The 13,697-nt window shown below is 37.4% G+C and overlaps 1 protein-coding gene across 4 annotated transcripts in view; it reads left to right on the top strand.

Annotated features, from left to right (window-relative positions):
• LOC117973461 (cotranscriptional regulator FAM172A-like) overlaps positions 1–13,697 on the top strand; it is a 177,930-nt gene that overhangs the window by 89,516 nt on the left and 74,717 nt on the right. For all 4 annotated transcript variants that reach the window (XM_058985518.1, XM_058985575.1, XM_058985656.1 and 1 more), the window contains exon 8: positions 2,093–2,212. In XM_058985518.1, coding sequence (XP_058841501.1) covers positions 2,093–2,212 — 120 coding nt within the window. The remainder of the gene's footprint in view (positions 1–2,092; positions 2,213–13,697) is intronic.

Here is a 13,697-nt window from a genome sequence, read left to right as displayed (position 1 = left end):
GACATGGACTCTCTTTTCAACAGCCTCCAATCCTGAAACTATATGTATCTGTACTGTATGTACACAGTATATACCGGTATGTAGCTACCTGTTGTATGTATGTATGTCTACTTGCAAGCAGTGCACAAGATACAAATTGTATAAAACCAACAGTTTATTGGATTAGACACAAATGCAATCTGGAAGATTTGTGGAAATTCAAGGCAGTTATTGTGTTCACCATGTGGAGTGCAACATAGGCAGTCACACTGACATACAGACCACATTTTGTATGAGGAACCATTAATAAAAAAATAAAAGGTTTGTTCAAGCACACCCTTGAAATAAACGGCAATGGCTTTTATATTATTTTTTGACAGATGACAATAGTGTCGTGATCCTATTGCAGATACTGTACTACAGTATGTGTAACAGTTTAAACAAAGGGGTTTTATGCTATTATGGTAAGCATGTACTTTTCACCTATTCACTTTCTTTCTGCAATTCAAACTTATGCAGAGGTGCCTCAAAGAGAAACAGTGCCTTTAGTTCTAATGTATGGAATAAGATGGAAAACCCGAGCTGTAGCCTAAAATGGACTGCCAGTCATTTCTTAAGATACTGGCAACAGGCTAGCAGTAGGGGGCCCGTCAAATTTGGCATCCGCACAGAAAATATGTGAACCTGTCACTGGATGCAGTCTCAAAGGGTGGACTGCTTTGCAGGAGCTAATTAACCCAAGGAAATAATTACACAAATATGCAAATGTTGTTTAGATAATTCCATGTGTTATCAGCTCAGGTAGTCAATCATATACAAGGGCTCTGGAAAGCCCAGGTGTTTGAAGCTGTGCGTAGTTGATAAGGGCTTGTACCTGCGTTTCTTCAGCAGCATTAGAAACACATTGATGCTATACTGAATTACTGACTAATACAGTCAGTGTGCCTCTGGATGGGCTCATTGTTGATCTGGTGTAACATTCTCTTTTTTCTTCCTAGCTATTCTGTTCATATAATAAAACAGATTCAAACATGCCTGTCTGTCTGTCCTGCAGTAAATCTAATCATTTTACAAAACTGTAATATCACTGTGCATACAGTACCTGAACCACCTGCGACTCCCTGTAAGGCCACTCTTGCATATATATATATATATATATGGAGATAGATAAACAGAAAAGGACACATACTCAATTCTGTGACAAACATCTCTGTTTGTAGTCTTCGTTTTGTAATGTTTTGTTATGTATTCCAGTTTTTTCTTTTGGCATTCATATATATATATATATATATATATATATATATATATATATATATATACTACAATTGAGTGTTTGATAGTTGTGGATGTCCATTCTTGCTGGTGTTAGAATAAGATTATATTTTTTATGTTATTATTTTTATATTTCACAAGAAAAAGGAACACAGTTTGCACCTAAAACAGGGTGTGTACATACAAGTGCATCCTTATTTCCAGTTAACAGCCTGGAATTATAAACAGTGTGTGTATTATTGTCATACTTAGTGTCTTTTGAATTGCCCTGAAGATCTCTATTTATGTTCATACTTGGTGACAAGTTAATGAAATACTTTATTTATGTATTGATTGAATGATTGTTTATGTATTTGTTAAGCAATAATCTTCTGTGTTTGGCCAGAGTTGTGCATGCTGTCAACAACTGCAATTAATAAAGGTGCATTAAAAGTACCACATTTTTACAGAATTTATAGACCTTGTTTACCAGCCTGAACTTGTTTCAGAAGTACAATAAGCTGTGGATCACAAAGAAAATGCTTGCCTAATGAAAACCAGAACCCACATAATTGAACAGAACAATGCATTTCACTCATGTGGGGTATTACTGGAAATCAAAGTTGTGAAATGCTAATGCATGTCTCTTGAATGATTTTTTATAGCAAAGCTAAATGAGTTCTATAGTAAATAAAATGTTACCATTCCTATTTTCTCAGCTGTTTTCAATATAAAAAATAAAACAAAGATACATTTCACATATTTTTATTTTTTATTGCCTGAAATATATTTGGTGTAAAATCATTATTAAGACTTCGAAAACAGTAAATAAAACTTTCTTTTTCTTGTTTTTTTCTTACAGGAAAACAGTTCCCCTGAAGAGCATGTAGTCTATGTGTGGGACAACTTTATATCTAAATCTTCAGCGAAGAATATATTTTTTGTTGCTCACAGTTATGGTGGTCTTTCATTCGTAGAACTGGTAAGCTGATCTGTTTGTTTTTTTTAAAAATATTTTTATTATTTTAAATCAAATAACCACTCACCGAGTTGGTGCCTTTTAGATACTATGGGGGAAACCAGATAATGATTAAAAATAAATACAATTCAGTTTCTTTGAGGACTCGGTTCTTCTGTAAATAATCCAGTTCATCCTTATCCTCGGGCAGATTTTTACTTCCTCTACATCTCAAAAGTAAAAGGAAAATTTAAACGAGTGGATGGGTTTTTTTTTTTTTTAACTGACAAAGAAATGCAAAATAGCTTTCTCATCATGGTGTAATGGTATTACGTTAGCAAACTATCCTACAATCTATCATCTATATAAAAACACTGTGCTTGCAGTTTGTCAGTACGGTAGGTGCTAGGTTTAGTTAACGCAGTGACAGTTTACGCAACAGCCAGGTTCGTTTTCCTTGAGTTGCATTGAAATAAGGTGTGAGCATTTTCTTCGTTATCCCAAACTTTTTTTTGTGTGTTTAATGTGTTAAATATTCACGCTGTGCTTTGTCCATAACTAGCTCTGGTGTAGTATTTTGTGTGGTCTCTCCTTCACGCTGCATTTTTAACACTATCATACCAACTGCAGAGAGCCATCACCAAGTATTTATGGGGGATGATGAAGGTGCATGTTAACAAGCTTTAGAAAACCCTTGTCACATTTAATAATTAACCTTTCTTTTAGGTATTTGCTTTTAATGCACGCATATTCAGTGAAATATTGCTGGTTTTGTTTTGGAGCTGTGAGTTATGAACATGAAATGTGGTTGGCTTTTGGTTTAGTTCTGTTTGTTAAAATCATTTATACAAACATGGAAATTGAAGTCCTGCTTGCTCATATCATTAAAAACATTCATGTTTCAATCTAAAAGCTATTCATTTTAACAGAAGCATAAACTTGGTGAATCCCTGACAAATTGCATACAATATGCATATTCAGTAATAAACAGTAAAGCTGACTGCTACAGTAGCTTTTCTTCGAGTCTGTGCTGGAGAAACAAACTGGAAAGCCAGCGTGTATTGAGCATTGCCTTGTTTATATAAAGTAGCTTTATTATAAAGCATACACGGTACTGTATTGGAGTTTCTTTTTTTAAGATTGGCCTCCCAAACGTGTGAGCAAAGGGCATGAGATGGAAGCTGTGTGGCTCTCCACTCTGACATTCCCATCTGCTTGTCTCCCCCCATCACACTGGTGGATTTTTCTCTACTTTTGTTTTCCCTTTAGTTTCGTGCACGCAGATGTCTACGAACAAAACTTGACTTTTGACCCCAGGGCCATGGGGGTCAGAGTGCCCTGGGCCTGTGAAATTATCCCAGGCTAAGCTAAAGTCGTCCCCCATCCCTATACAACTGCATGCCATCGTGCAGGAAGTAGCCAGTAAGTAAGAAGTTAGAAAGGAGCTTTGTCAAGGAGACAAGATGGTCTTAGTGAGGAACAGGGTCCCTGCACTAAAAAAATCCCTGCAGGAGCTTGAATGCCTGGGCTGAAGGATATAATACAGCCACTGGTACATCCCATGCACCCTTCATAAAGCAGTGTAAACTTAACAGTGGGGAAATGTGCTGGGTCACGAAGCTTTAGTTTAGCATGATCCTTGTCAGAAAAGCATTGCACATGTCTTATCTGCAGCAAACAAAAAGAGGATTTCTGAGATTTTCATACACTGCTGTCGTGCACACATCCTAGAATTTATTTTTTATTTTTTGAATTTATATAGCAAATATGTGTGTTCAGGGAGTGTGGGAACAAAAAGGATACATTTGACCATAAAGAAAGAAAGAAAAATAAAATCTGTAGAGGGTTTGGGTTAATTATTGCCCCTTTTCAGTTAAATACACTTTTCTGAGCAGGCGCTTCAAAAGCATCCAGATTATTTCATGTGCTTTGTTTTATGATGTGTTCTGTGTTTGGTAGCGCTGAACTCTTTTTATTGCAATTTTATTTCTTTAAAAACTGCATTGAGTATATAGACTAATTATAGTTCCATCAAAGAGCAGCTAAAAGCTCTGCCGGTGTCTATTCTCACATGTCAGGACACTGGAGGTTCAGGGGTTTGCTCTTGATTTCATTTCATTTCACAATGGAGGAGCCCTTTCTCAGACTGCTGTGACATACTACACACAGGGTGGCACACATATCAGTCTCACTTAAAACATTATGACAAGAGTCATTAAAAGTTTAATTCTTGGCTACTCATATTGTGAGAGTTGTGTAAAGATGTGGGGTGATGCAGGATTTACTCCAGCATCCCACTGCAATGTGCTTAGTAACGCATTGATGGGATGAGATGTCTGCATTATATAAGGAATTATGTAAGATTGCTCAATTCATGAGTGTGTGTGTGTCCGTATCTATGGCATCTGCCGAGGACACGGATTACGAATACCTGCAATATGTAAAGCGGAGTTGCCGACCGCTGGATTGTGGAATCTTGTCAGCTCTCTTTTGTTCTGAGGGAATATGCACAGAATCCGGTTTGGGAATTTTGAGTTGTGGCCAGATAAACTGCAGCACTGCAGTATAGGTAATGCAGTAAAAAAAATAAAAAAATAAACATGCAAGGTTACACTGCATATTGGCACTGATTCAGTTAACTGCAGAACATGTCACAGCTGAATAGTGTATGTTAGTGCAAGCTTTACAGGTACTGTAGAACACAAAACTGGTACTGTATGTGAGACCAGTAGATCAGTAAAAGGCACGTACTGCATTTTGGTGCATATTTAGTGTATTAAAAAGTAGGGTCGGCATCAAATACTTTATTTATTTTGTTCCTGTGTTCTCTTGCTCCCGCATTGAGTTTCAATCATGTGTTACTAACTAGCTTTCACTTAATTCCAGTGCTGCTGTGGAATTGTTAACTAACTGCCTCTTGTCTTCGATGTAACTAACATTGTCTAGATAAGTCTTTAACTAGCTTTCATCTTGAGCTTTCTGGAATGAGGACATTAACGATGAACAGTAAACATTGTAAGCAGCAGTGAATTTAGCTGACAGATAGTTGGAGGAGTCGTAAGGGCTACTCTTTTTGTACAATTACAACATGATATCCTGGTTAAAAGACATTTTAAAACAACAACATTAAAAAAAAAAAAAAAACAACGTGCATGACATCAGTGTCGGGAGTTTGGGAATAAATTACACTTGTGATGGGGAGAAAGTTATTATAGTAAAAAAAATTTGTGTGGTTAATTTAGATTCAGACGTAATGTATCTGCTGTAATGTATGAACAAAATAATTATACAACAAACGTTGAGTTGAGTCCATTTACATGGTAAAATATTCTTATTTTACATAGGAAGAGTTTTCAGCAAAGCATTCAAGAAGTGTGTGTGGTAGAGAAATAGATTGTAAGGTTAGGTTGTAGGTTGTAAGGTTAATTTTCTTCTAAAAACTAAAAAGCCAGTCTTCTTCCGGTAATCTTCAATCAGAACAGTTAAATTTAGGAACAAAGCAACTCCAAAGACAGTACAGAATGGCAGTGTCCTATTTTCACCAATGAACAGAGCCAGCCCCCCTTTCTTGGAGGCGCTCCAGCCGCCGCCTCGTGATGAAACTTTGAGCCGAAGTTTGTGGATTAGATTGTGGTTCGCACCTCTGATTAAAATCAGCATAACTCATGCATCAACAAGGGGCATCCGCCCGAGATCACAACTGCTCTTTGATCATGACTCTCAGATACAGTGCCTTGCGAAAGTATTCGGCCCCCTTGAACTTTGTGACCTTTTGCCACATTTCAGGCTTCAAACATAAAGATATGAAACTGTAATTTTTTGTGAAGAATCAACAACAAGTGGGACACAATCATGAAGTGGAACGAAATTTATTGGATATTTCAAACTTTTTTAACAAATAAAAAACTGAAAAATTGGGCGTGCAAAATTATTCAGCCCCCTTAAGTTAATACTTTGTAGCGCCACCTTTTGCTGCGATTACAGCTGTAAGTCGCTTGGGGTATGTCTCTATCAGTTTTGCACATCGAGAGACTGACATTTTTGCCCATTCCTCCTTGCAAAACAGCTCGAGCTCAGTGAGGTTGGATGGAGAGCATTTGTGAACAGCAGTTTTCAGTTCTTTCCACAGATTCTCGATTGGATTCAGGTCTGGACTTTGACTTGGCCATTCTAACACCTGGATATGTTTATTTGTGAACCATTCCATTGTAGATTTTGCTTTATGTTTTGGATCATTGTCTTGTTGGAAGACAAATCTCCGTCCCAGTCTCAGGTCTTTTGCAGACTCCATCAGGTTTTCTTCCAGAATGGTCCTGTATTTGGCTCCATCCATCTTCCCATCAATTTTAACCATCTTCCCTGTCCCTGCTGAAGAAAAGCAGGCCCAAACCATGATGCTGCCACCACCATGTTTGACAGTGGGGATGGTGTGTTCAGGGTGATGAGCTGTGTTGCTTTTACGCCAAACATAACGTTTTGCATTGTTGCCAAAAAGTTCGATTTTGGTTTCATCTGACCAGAGCACCTTCTTCCACATGTTTGGTGTGTCTCCCAGGTGGCTTGTGGCAAACTGTAAACGACACTTTTTATGGATATCTTTAAGAAATGGCTTTCTTCTTGCCACTCTTCCATAAAGGCCAGATTTGTGCAGTATACGACTGATTGTTGTCCTATGGACAGAGTCTCCCACCTCAGCTGTAGATCTCTGCAGTTCATCCAGAGTGATCATGGGCCTCTTGGCTGCATCTCTGATCAGTCTTCTCCTTGTATGAGCTGAAAGTTTAGAGGGACGGCCAGGTCTTGGTAGATTTGCAGTGGTCTGATACTCCTTCCATTTCAATATTATCACTTGCACAGTGCTCCTTGGGATGTTTAAAGCTTGGGAAATCTTTTTGTATCCAAATCCGGCTTTAAACTTCTCCACAACAGTATCTCGGACCTGCCTGGTGTGTTCCTTGTTCTTCATGATGCTCTCTGCGCTTTAAACGGACCTCTGAGACTATCACAGTGCAGGTGCATTTATATGGAGACTTGATTACACACAGGTGGATTCTATTTATCATCATTAGTCATTTAGGTCAACATTGGATCATTCAGAGATCCTCACTGAACTTCTGGAGAGAGTTTGCTGCACTGAAAGTAAAGGGGCTGAATAATTTTGCACGCCCAATTTTTCAGTTTTTTATTTGTTAAAAAAGTTTGAAATATCCAATAAATTTCGTTCCACTTCATGATTGTGTCCCACTTGTTGTTGATTCTTCACAAAAAATTACAGTTTCATATCTTTATGTTTGAAGCCTGAAATGTGGCAAAAGGTCACAAAGTTCAAGGGGGCCGAATACTTTCGCAAGGCACTGTATGCAGGCACCTTTTGGCTGTGTGCAAAGCTACAGAGATACAAGGACAGGGCAACGCCAAGCAGTAGATTTAAAAAAAAAAGAAAAGAAAAACTGTACATGGTAGATAGCAAGAGAAATTGTTATAACGTATTTATGAAAATAGGCAACCCTGGGGTTTTGTAGAAACCAAAGGCACATTTCTATCTGTATTTCAAATTCATTTAACCAGGAGCACCTCTTGAAACAGAGCATCTCGTTTACAAGGGCAGAGTTTCCCTAGTGAGTTAAAACTGGGCGAAAGAATAAATGAATAACCAGCTACCCTGTTGAGAAGGCAACAGTGAGAACGTTAGGAATACGGCAGAGCTGCCTGCCATGCTATCCCCCTCTGAGTGGCAAAAATGAGGGCACGGCACAACACAACAGGGCACTTAGAGAAATAAAAAGCTCTTCTGCATTCTGGAAGGAAGTCTGGACATGCTAGGAAAACAGTTTTAACATGTCTTTTTGGTGGTTAATGTTTTATTCAGTTATATAAATATATATAAACATGAAATATCAAGGACTGTAATGAAGGGTACAAATTGTGAAATACCAGGGGAGCACAATATTTTTCATCCGTTTCAGAGAAAAACAAAAAATGAACACAGAAAAAATAAAACAAGAAAATATTAATTATAAGAGCTCACTAGACTGGTATATTCTTCTTATTTTCAATCGAACATATCAAAATAAAAGTTTGTCATTTTAAAACGAGTTAAGTTTATATTCAAAAGTTTTATGTTATGATATAAAGTGGAGCTGGACCTGTGCTCCAGGTTATTAAATACTATGGAAACATATATATTTACAAACTAATTCCAAGAGACAGATGGTATTGACAGTGAATAACGTTTCCCCCTGTAATACTTCAAAGTGGTGACAAGGCACAGGGTAATAAGAGATGAGCGGTCCTGTGCAATGGCTCTCTGGGGTTAGGGAGACTGCAGGAGAGTGGGATTGCTTTAACCTCTTGTGGACCTTCTCGACCTTGCCTGACACTGCCAGGTAGCAACCCAAAACCCAACTGCTTCTGACAGCCTGAGAATCGTTACACAGGGGCAAAAGAGTTCTGTGAGCCCCAGACATACCATGAAGACAGTTGCCAGTGGCTGAAAGCTGTTGCGAGACTAGCTATTGATAGCTGTAGCATGGGAGCCTCTTTCTGTAGCATCAGTTTATGAAAAGGGGATGGGTTTTGAAAAAATGTTAGAGGTATACTATGCTTATTTATGTATGTATTCTTTTTACATGATAACTTAGTGTTTGAGACTGAATGCATTATAGGGTTTGCAGATATTAAAATGTGGCTAACCTTTGTGCCTCACATTCTTAGTACTTTCTGATTTTGTTTTTCATACATTAAAAATAAATAGTACTAAAAGTAGACTGACTTTGTGAAGTCTTTGTCAGTGTGTTATGTTGTTGAATTAATAATCTCTCTAATCTCTGAGTGTTCCAGAGCGTATTTGTTGTTCACATTTCAGTGGCCAGCTGGTAACATTGGCGCCACAATAGTAGCTTCGCCATCTTTGAATTCAGAGCTCCCCACAGCAATGGCAATGTTTAATCTGTAAAATAAAATTAAAAATGACCTTACCATCAACCCTATCAGCGTGCATCCTCTCTATAAACAAAAGACTTACCTCTAAAGTACCATTTCTTTCAGCCTTTAACAAGCAGAGCGAGTTAGCAAACAGTACAGGTCATTCATCAACATTTTCTTCGTTCATCCCACATTATCTTTGCACTTTTTCTTACTAGTGCATTTTAAATGAAAACAAGCAGTACAACTTTTAAGCAAGTGTCCAATTCACAACAACACTTGACTGAACCACACACACAGTTAGCTGTTAGCTGTTACCAATTTAAGCAAATCTGTGCTTTTGTTTAACATGTGAATAAAGGGCATTTAACATGTGCGTATAGTCCACAGGTGTGAACCTGTGCCTGCTTTTCTGTAGACTATATATTCTTTTGGTTCTACTTTTCTGAATTTGCGTTAAAAATAGAAAACATGTTCTACATTCTAAGACGTGATACACAAGAAGCAATATTTAGTTCCATGGTTATATATATATATATATATATATATATATATATATACACACATGTTGTGACTTATACTCATGAATATGCATTTGACTTCTATTAATGTGATTGGCCAGCTGCGAGGCTTCTTGCAAACTGCAGCCCTATGAACTCGACACAACCCTCAACTCAACTATCAGTGTCAATCACGCAGTGTCTGAAATAAACCTTGAAGTATCACACTTACTTCAAATGCAAATGTTAGATGGTTCTAAATACACCAGAACGGATACTTAGGGTTTCTGGTTGTTGGGTTTTATTTCTAACTTAATGCTGTAATTAGCATCATTAAACCATCTCAGTTTCTTAATTTAATCATGGGAAAATGATAATGATAAAATAAGCTCCACTATTTGTCTTCCTATACATTCCTAAAACCACAGTGATGAGCTCTTTACCCTCGCTGCTTGGAGGTTGTAGCTACAACAATAACTGTTACATAAAACCAAGACACCACCCTGGGTAAACTCGTCAAATAAAATTGATAATAATTGCAATGATTCATTATGTGTTTGCATTATAAAGGCACTACTTAAAATGCAGAGCAATTCATTTTATTCTGCCGCCCTCAGTCTGCACGTTATTCGCTGCAGTAGAAAGTCTTATTTAATCATCTCGTTTCACTTTTTAATAAAAATAGTCGGCAAAAAGCATTTAAAGGCAGGTACATTCCTGCCTAAAAAAACCCAGAAACTCTAGATATATTTTAAATACCGGTATTAAATTGAAATACAGACAGTAGCCTTCTAAACACATCAATCACGCAACATAAGAAAATAGACACAATTAGCATCAACAATTTACTCAAAGCCTCCACTAGTGTTTTCTGCTATTGTAACAACTTTGACTTGCATAAAGAAGGAAAAACATTGTGTGAAATAGCTCGCATCACTCGTGATATCCGAAGCATAATCAACAAGTACAGAGAAACATCATCTGTAATTGACAAACCCAGGACTGGAAGACCCAAAAAGCTTTCTAACAAGGATGAGCAATACTTGAAGATAATATCCTTAAGGAATAGAAAGAAGACAAGCGTTGAATTGACAACAGAACTGGCAGAAGGCACAGGTCTCGTTGTCCATCAAATCAACAGTATGAAGGTCACTCTTGAAATCAGGACTTAAAGGATGTGTTGCAGTAAGAATACCTCTGTTAAGAAAGGGGAACAAGACTAAAAGGATAAAATATGCACAAGAACACAGAAATTGGACTATGGAACAATGGTCATAGGTGCTTTGGACTGTTGGTGGACTTTTATCAAGCAGCCCAAAATAGGTAGCAAACATTCAACCCAAACATTGAATCAGACTGGTAAGGTTTCACTGTAAAACATACACGAGTGTGTATGCAGATCTTGTAGTGTAGTTTTGCTTTATTTTCCTACTACTAATAACATCAACAATGTTGACACGTCGTTTTCTTTGTTAACAATGTGACAACACTGCCTTTCCCATTCACTTCTGCCATTAAAGAACTGCACACCACATTTCAGCTGCCTTTAAAAGCAGCCCAAGTGGCTGCTGGAGTCCCCTCTTCTGGCACTTGTTGATTTGCTTACTGTACAAACAGCTGTTGGGAAATGGGAAATTCCTGCCAGCAACAGAATAAAAAGAACAACAATTCGACAGACAAACAAATCACAGCAAAGACACCCAAGAAACCAAAACAGGTTTTAAACCATTTCACTTTTAGAACAGCCAAGAACTTGACAAGCAGTGACTATGCATTTGAAATAGACACAGAATAATAAGGTTGTGCTGGAATTGAACCAGGAGCTACCATATCCAGAGGAACAGTCAGAAACTGCTAACAAAGCAAGAAATCCACAATGCATTTGTCATTTATTGATTGATTTACATGTATATACAAGGTAGTACAATAAGATGTTAAACCGTAAAACACTTGACTCATTATAGCAAGTCCTACGGAAGCTGCCAAACTAAAACTTCCCTTTGCTCCTTTTACAGTACCTGGCCTGCTTTCCAAGGTCAGTGTAAGGTTTGGTAACGATCTGCTGTCAAATTGAAATATAAACCCGAAGACACATTTATTATTACTTTATTTAATCTTTAATTAATAGGATTCATTGGACAAGTTGAGTTTTTATCCTGACAAAACAAATACATACATGCAATAAATGACTAAGCCCAATAAATTGATTTTGGCATTGCAGTCCAGTTGCACGGATGGAAATGGGTTCTTCATGTTGCATGCACAGTTGGGTATGGTTTGGCATAACCGGATAGTTTATGGTCTAGTCAGTGTGTACTTTGCAAGGCAAATTGTATTTCTGTGGTAATAAGAATGCTTATATTTTATGTACATAAACATATGTACATACATACATGGGAATCGTGATTGCTAAACAATTTACTTTAAACATACTTTTTTTCTTTTTTGATTATTTTTCTGCATGTTTTTAAGCTTGCGTTTGTAATATGCAGATATATCTGTAATACATCTGTAAATACAGATGAAAACTGTATTTTACCTAATCACTTACTATGGCTTTCTGGCACCTAATCCACTCTTGTGTTGTATATCAAACTTAGTTCAGTGATTTAGCTGCAATAGGGGCATGTGAAATACCAGGATGCAACAGTGTGTATCTATAACATAGTGTGTCATGTAAAACAAATACAAATCTCAACACAATAAAATATTTATTTTAATATTAATAAATCAAATAAAAGGTCAAACAATCGATCCACAGAGCATCACATTATTTTAAAATAACTCCTTACTGATGCAAATGCATTTTCATCAGTACAGTGCAGTGTGCTGTGTAGTTTCTGCTGTGAAATGTTCCATTCACACATTTACCCCTCGCCACTTCATAGGACTGAGGGCCCTCCTTAAGTAGCTCCAGAGTATTAGTGCAGCCGCTTTCAGTTTGATTCCATGAGTGTCAGTGGAATTATCACTCTGCTTTCTTTGAAGCAAATATGGCCATGGACTTTAGGGGTTGAATCCTAATGGTAAGTAAGAGCGGCTGTTATCTGAAATCGGTAGAAGCTTCCAAACAAGGAATGCATGTTCTGAAACAGATACAAGGTAAGTGGGCTCTCTATAAGCTTGATTAAGCTGCTATGCCTGCCTGTCAATATCTGTGGACTGCATTATACCTTATCCTGTCACCTGTTGCATTTGCAATACAGACTCACCATTGCCAGCAGTGGTTGCTCTAGAAAAAATAGGACATCATTGTTAACAAGTATAATATTACAATTATAATATTTAAATTAGTTGTACATATAGTTTAAGATTAAGCAACATTCCTCGCTGAGTAAATACATGTGTGTATTTATTATTTTGTATGTATTACAAAATAAGTTACAGTTTAGACATGTACTGCATACCGGTAAATACTGTAACCTCAACATTAATTCACCTGGTCATCCAAATACATGTGTGTGTATGTGGCAATGTGCCCCGCCCCTGTGTGCATTTGTGTGTTATATGTTGTATGTTGCGTGCGTGTGTTAATGTTGGTGTATAGAGATTAGTACACGGGATATAAACGGGTCTGTGTTTCACGTGTATTTAAAAAGTGTAGATTTGTATTTAGGCACGAGGAGAGCACAAATCACTTCACGTGCTGGTTAAATGTAATATGCGAGCACGGGGTTGCACAGAATTAATTCACGTGCTGGGATTCAAGTGAATAATTAATTAGTAATTGAATCCCAGCACAACAGTATATATAGATGCACATTTCTGTCACTCGGGGTTGGGTGTTCGAGAGTGGAGAACGGGTGAGGAGAAGGAGAACGTGAAGTAAAATAATAATAATAATAATAATCTAGAAGTGTTTGTACTCACCGTGTTTGTTTGTCTCTCCATGCACCGTTTGTTAAGTGTTTAGTACGTTTTGTTTGTCTATTTATTTTGGCGCAAGTGCCGTGTCCAGTGTTTTTGTCTGTTCAAACCTTTTATTTTCTGTTCTGTTATTAAATGCTGAGCGAAAGCATTCGCTCAGCTTCACCAAACCCCAAATCTCTGTCTGTTTATTTCCTGCATCTGGTCTGACGCCACCC

Source organism: Acipenser ruthenus, chromosome 1 (genome assembly GCF_902713425.1).
Source record: "Acipenser ruthenus chromosome 1, fAciRut3.2 maternal haplotype, whole genome shotgun sequence".
NCBI classification, from domain to species: domain Eukaryota; kingdom Metazoa; phylum Chordata; class Actinopteri; order Acipenseriformes; family Acipenseridae; genus Acipenser; species Acipenser ruthenus.
The sequence above is the reverse complement of the archived record's forward strand: the minus strand, read 5'-3'. Positions and strand labels throughout refer to the sequence as shown.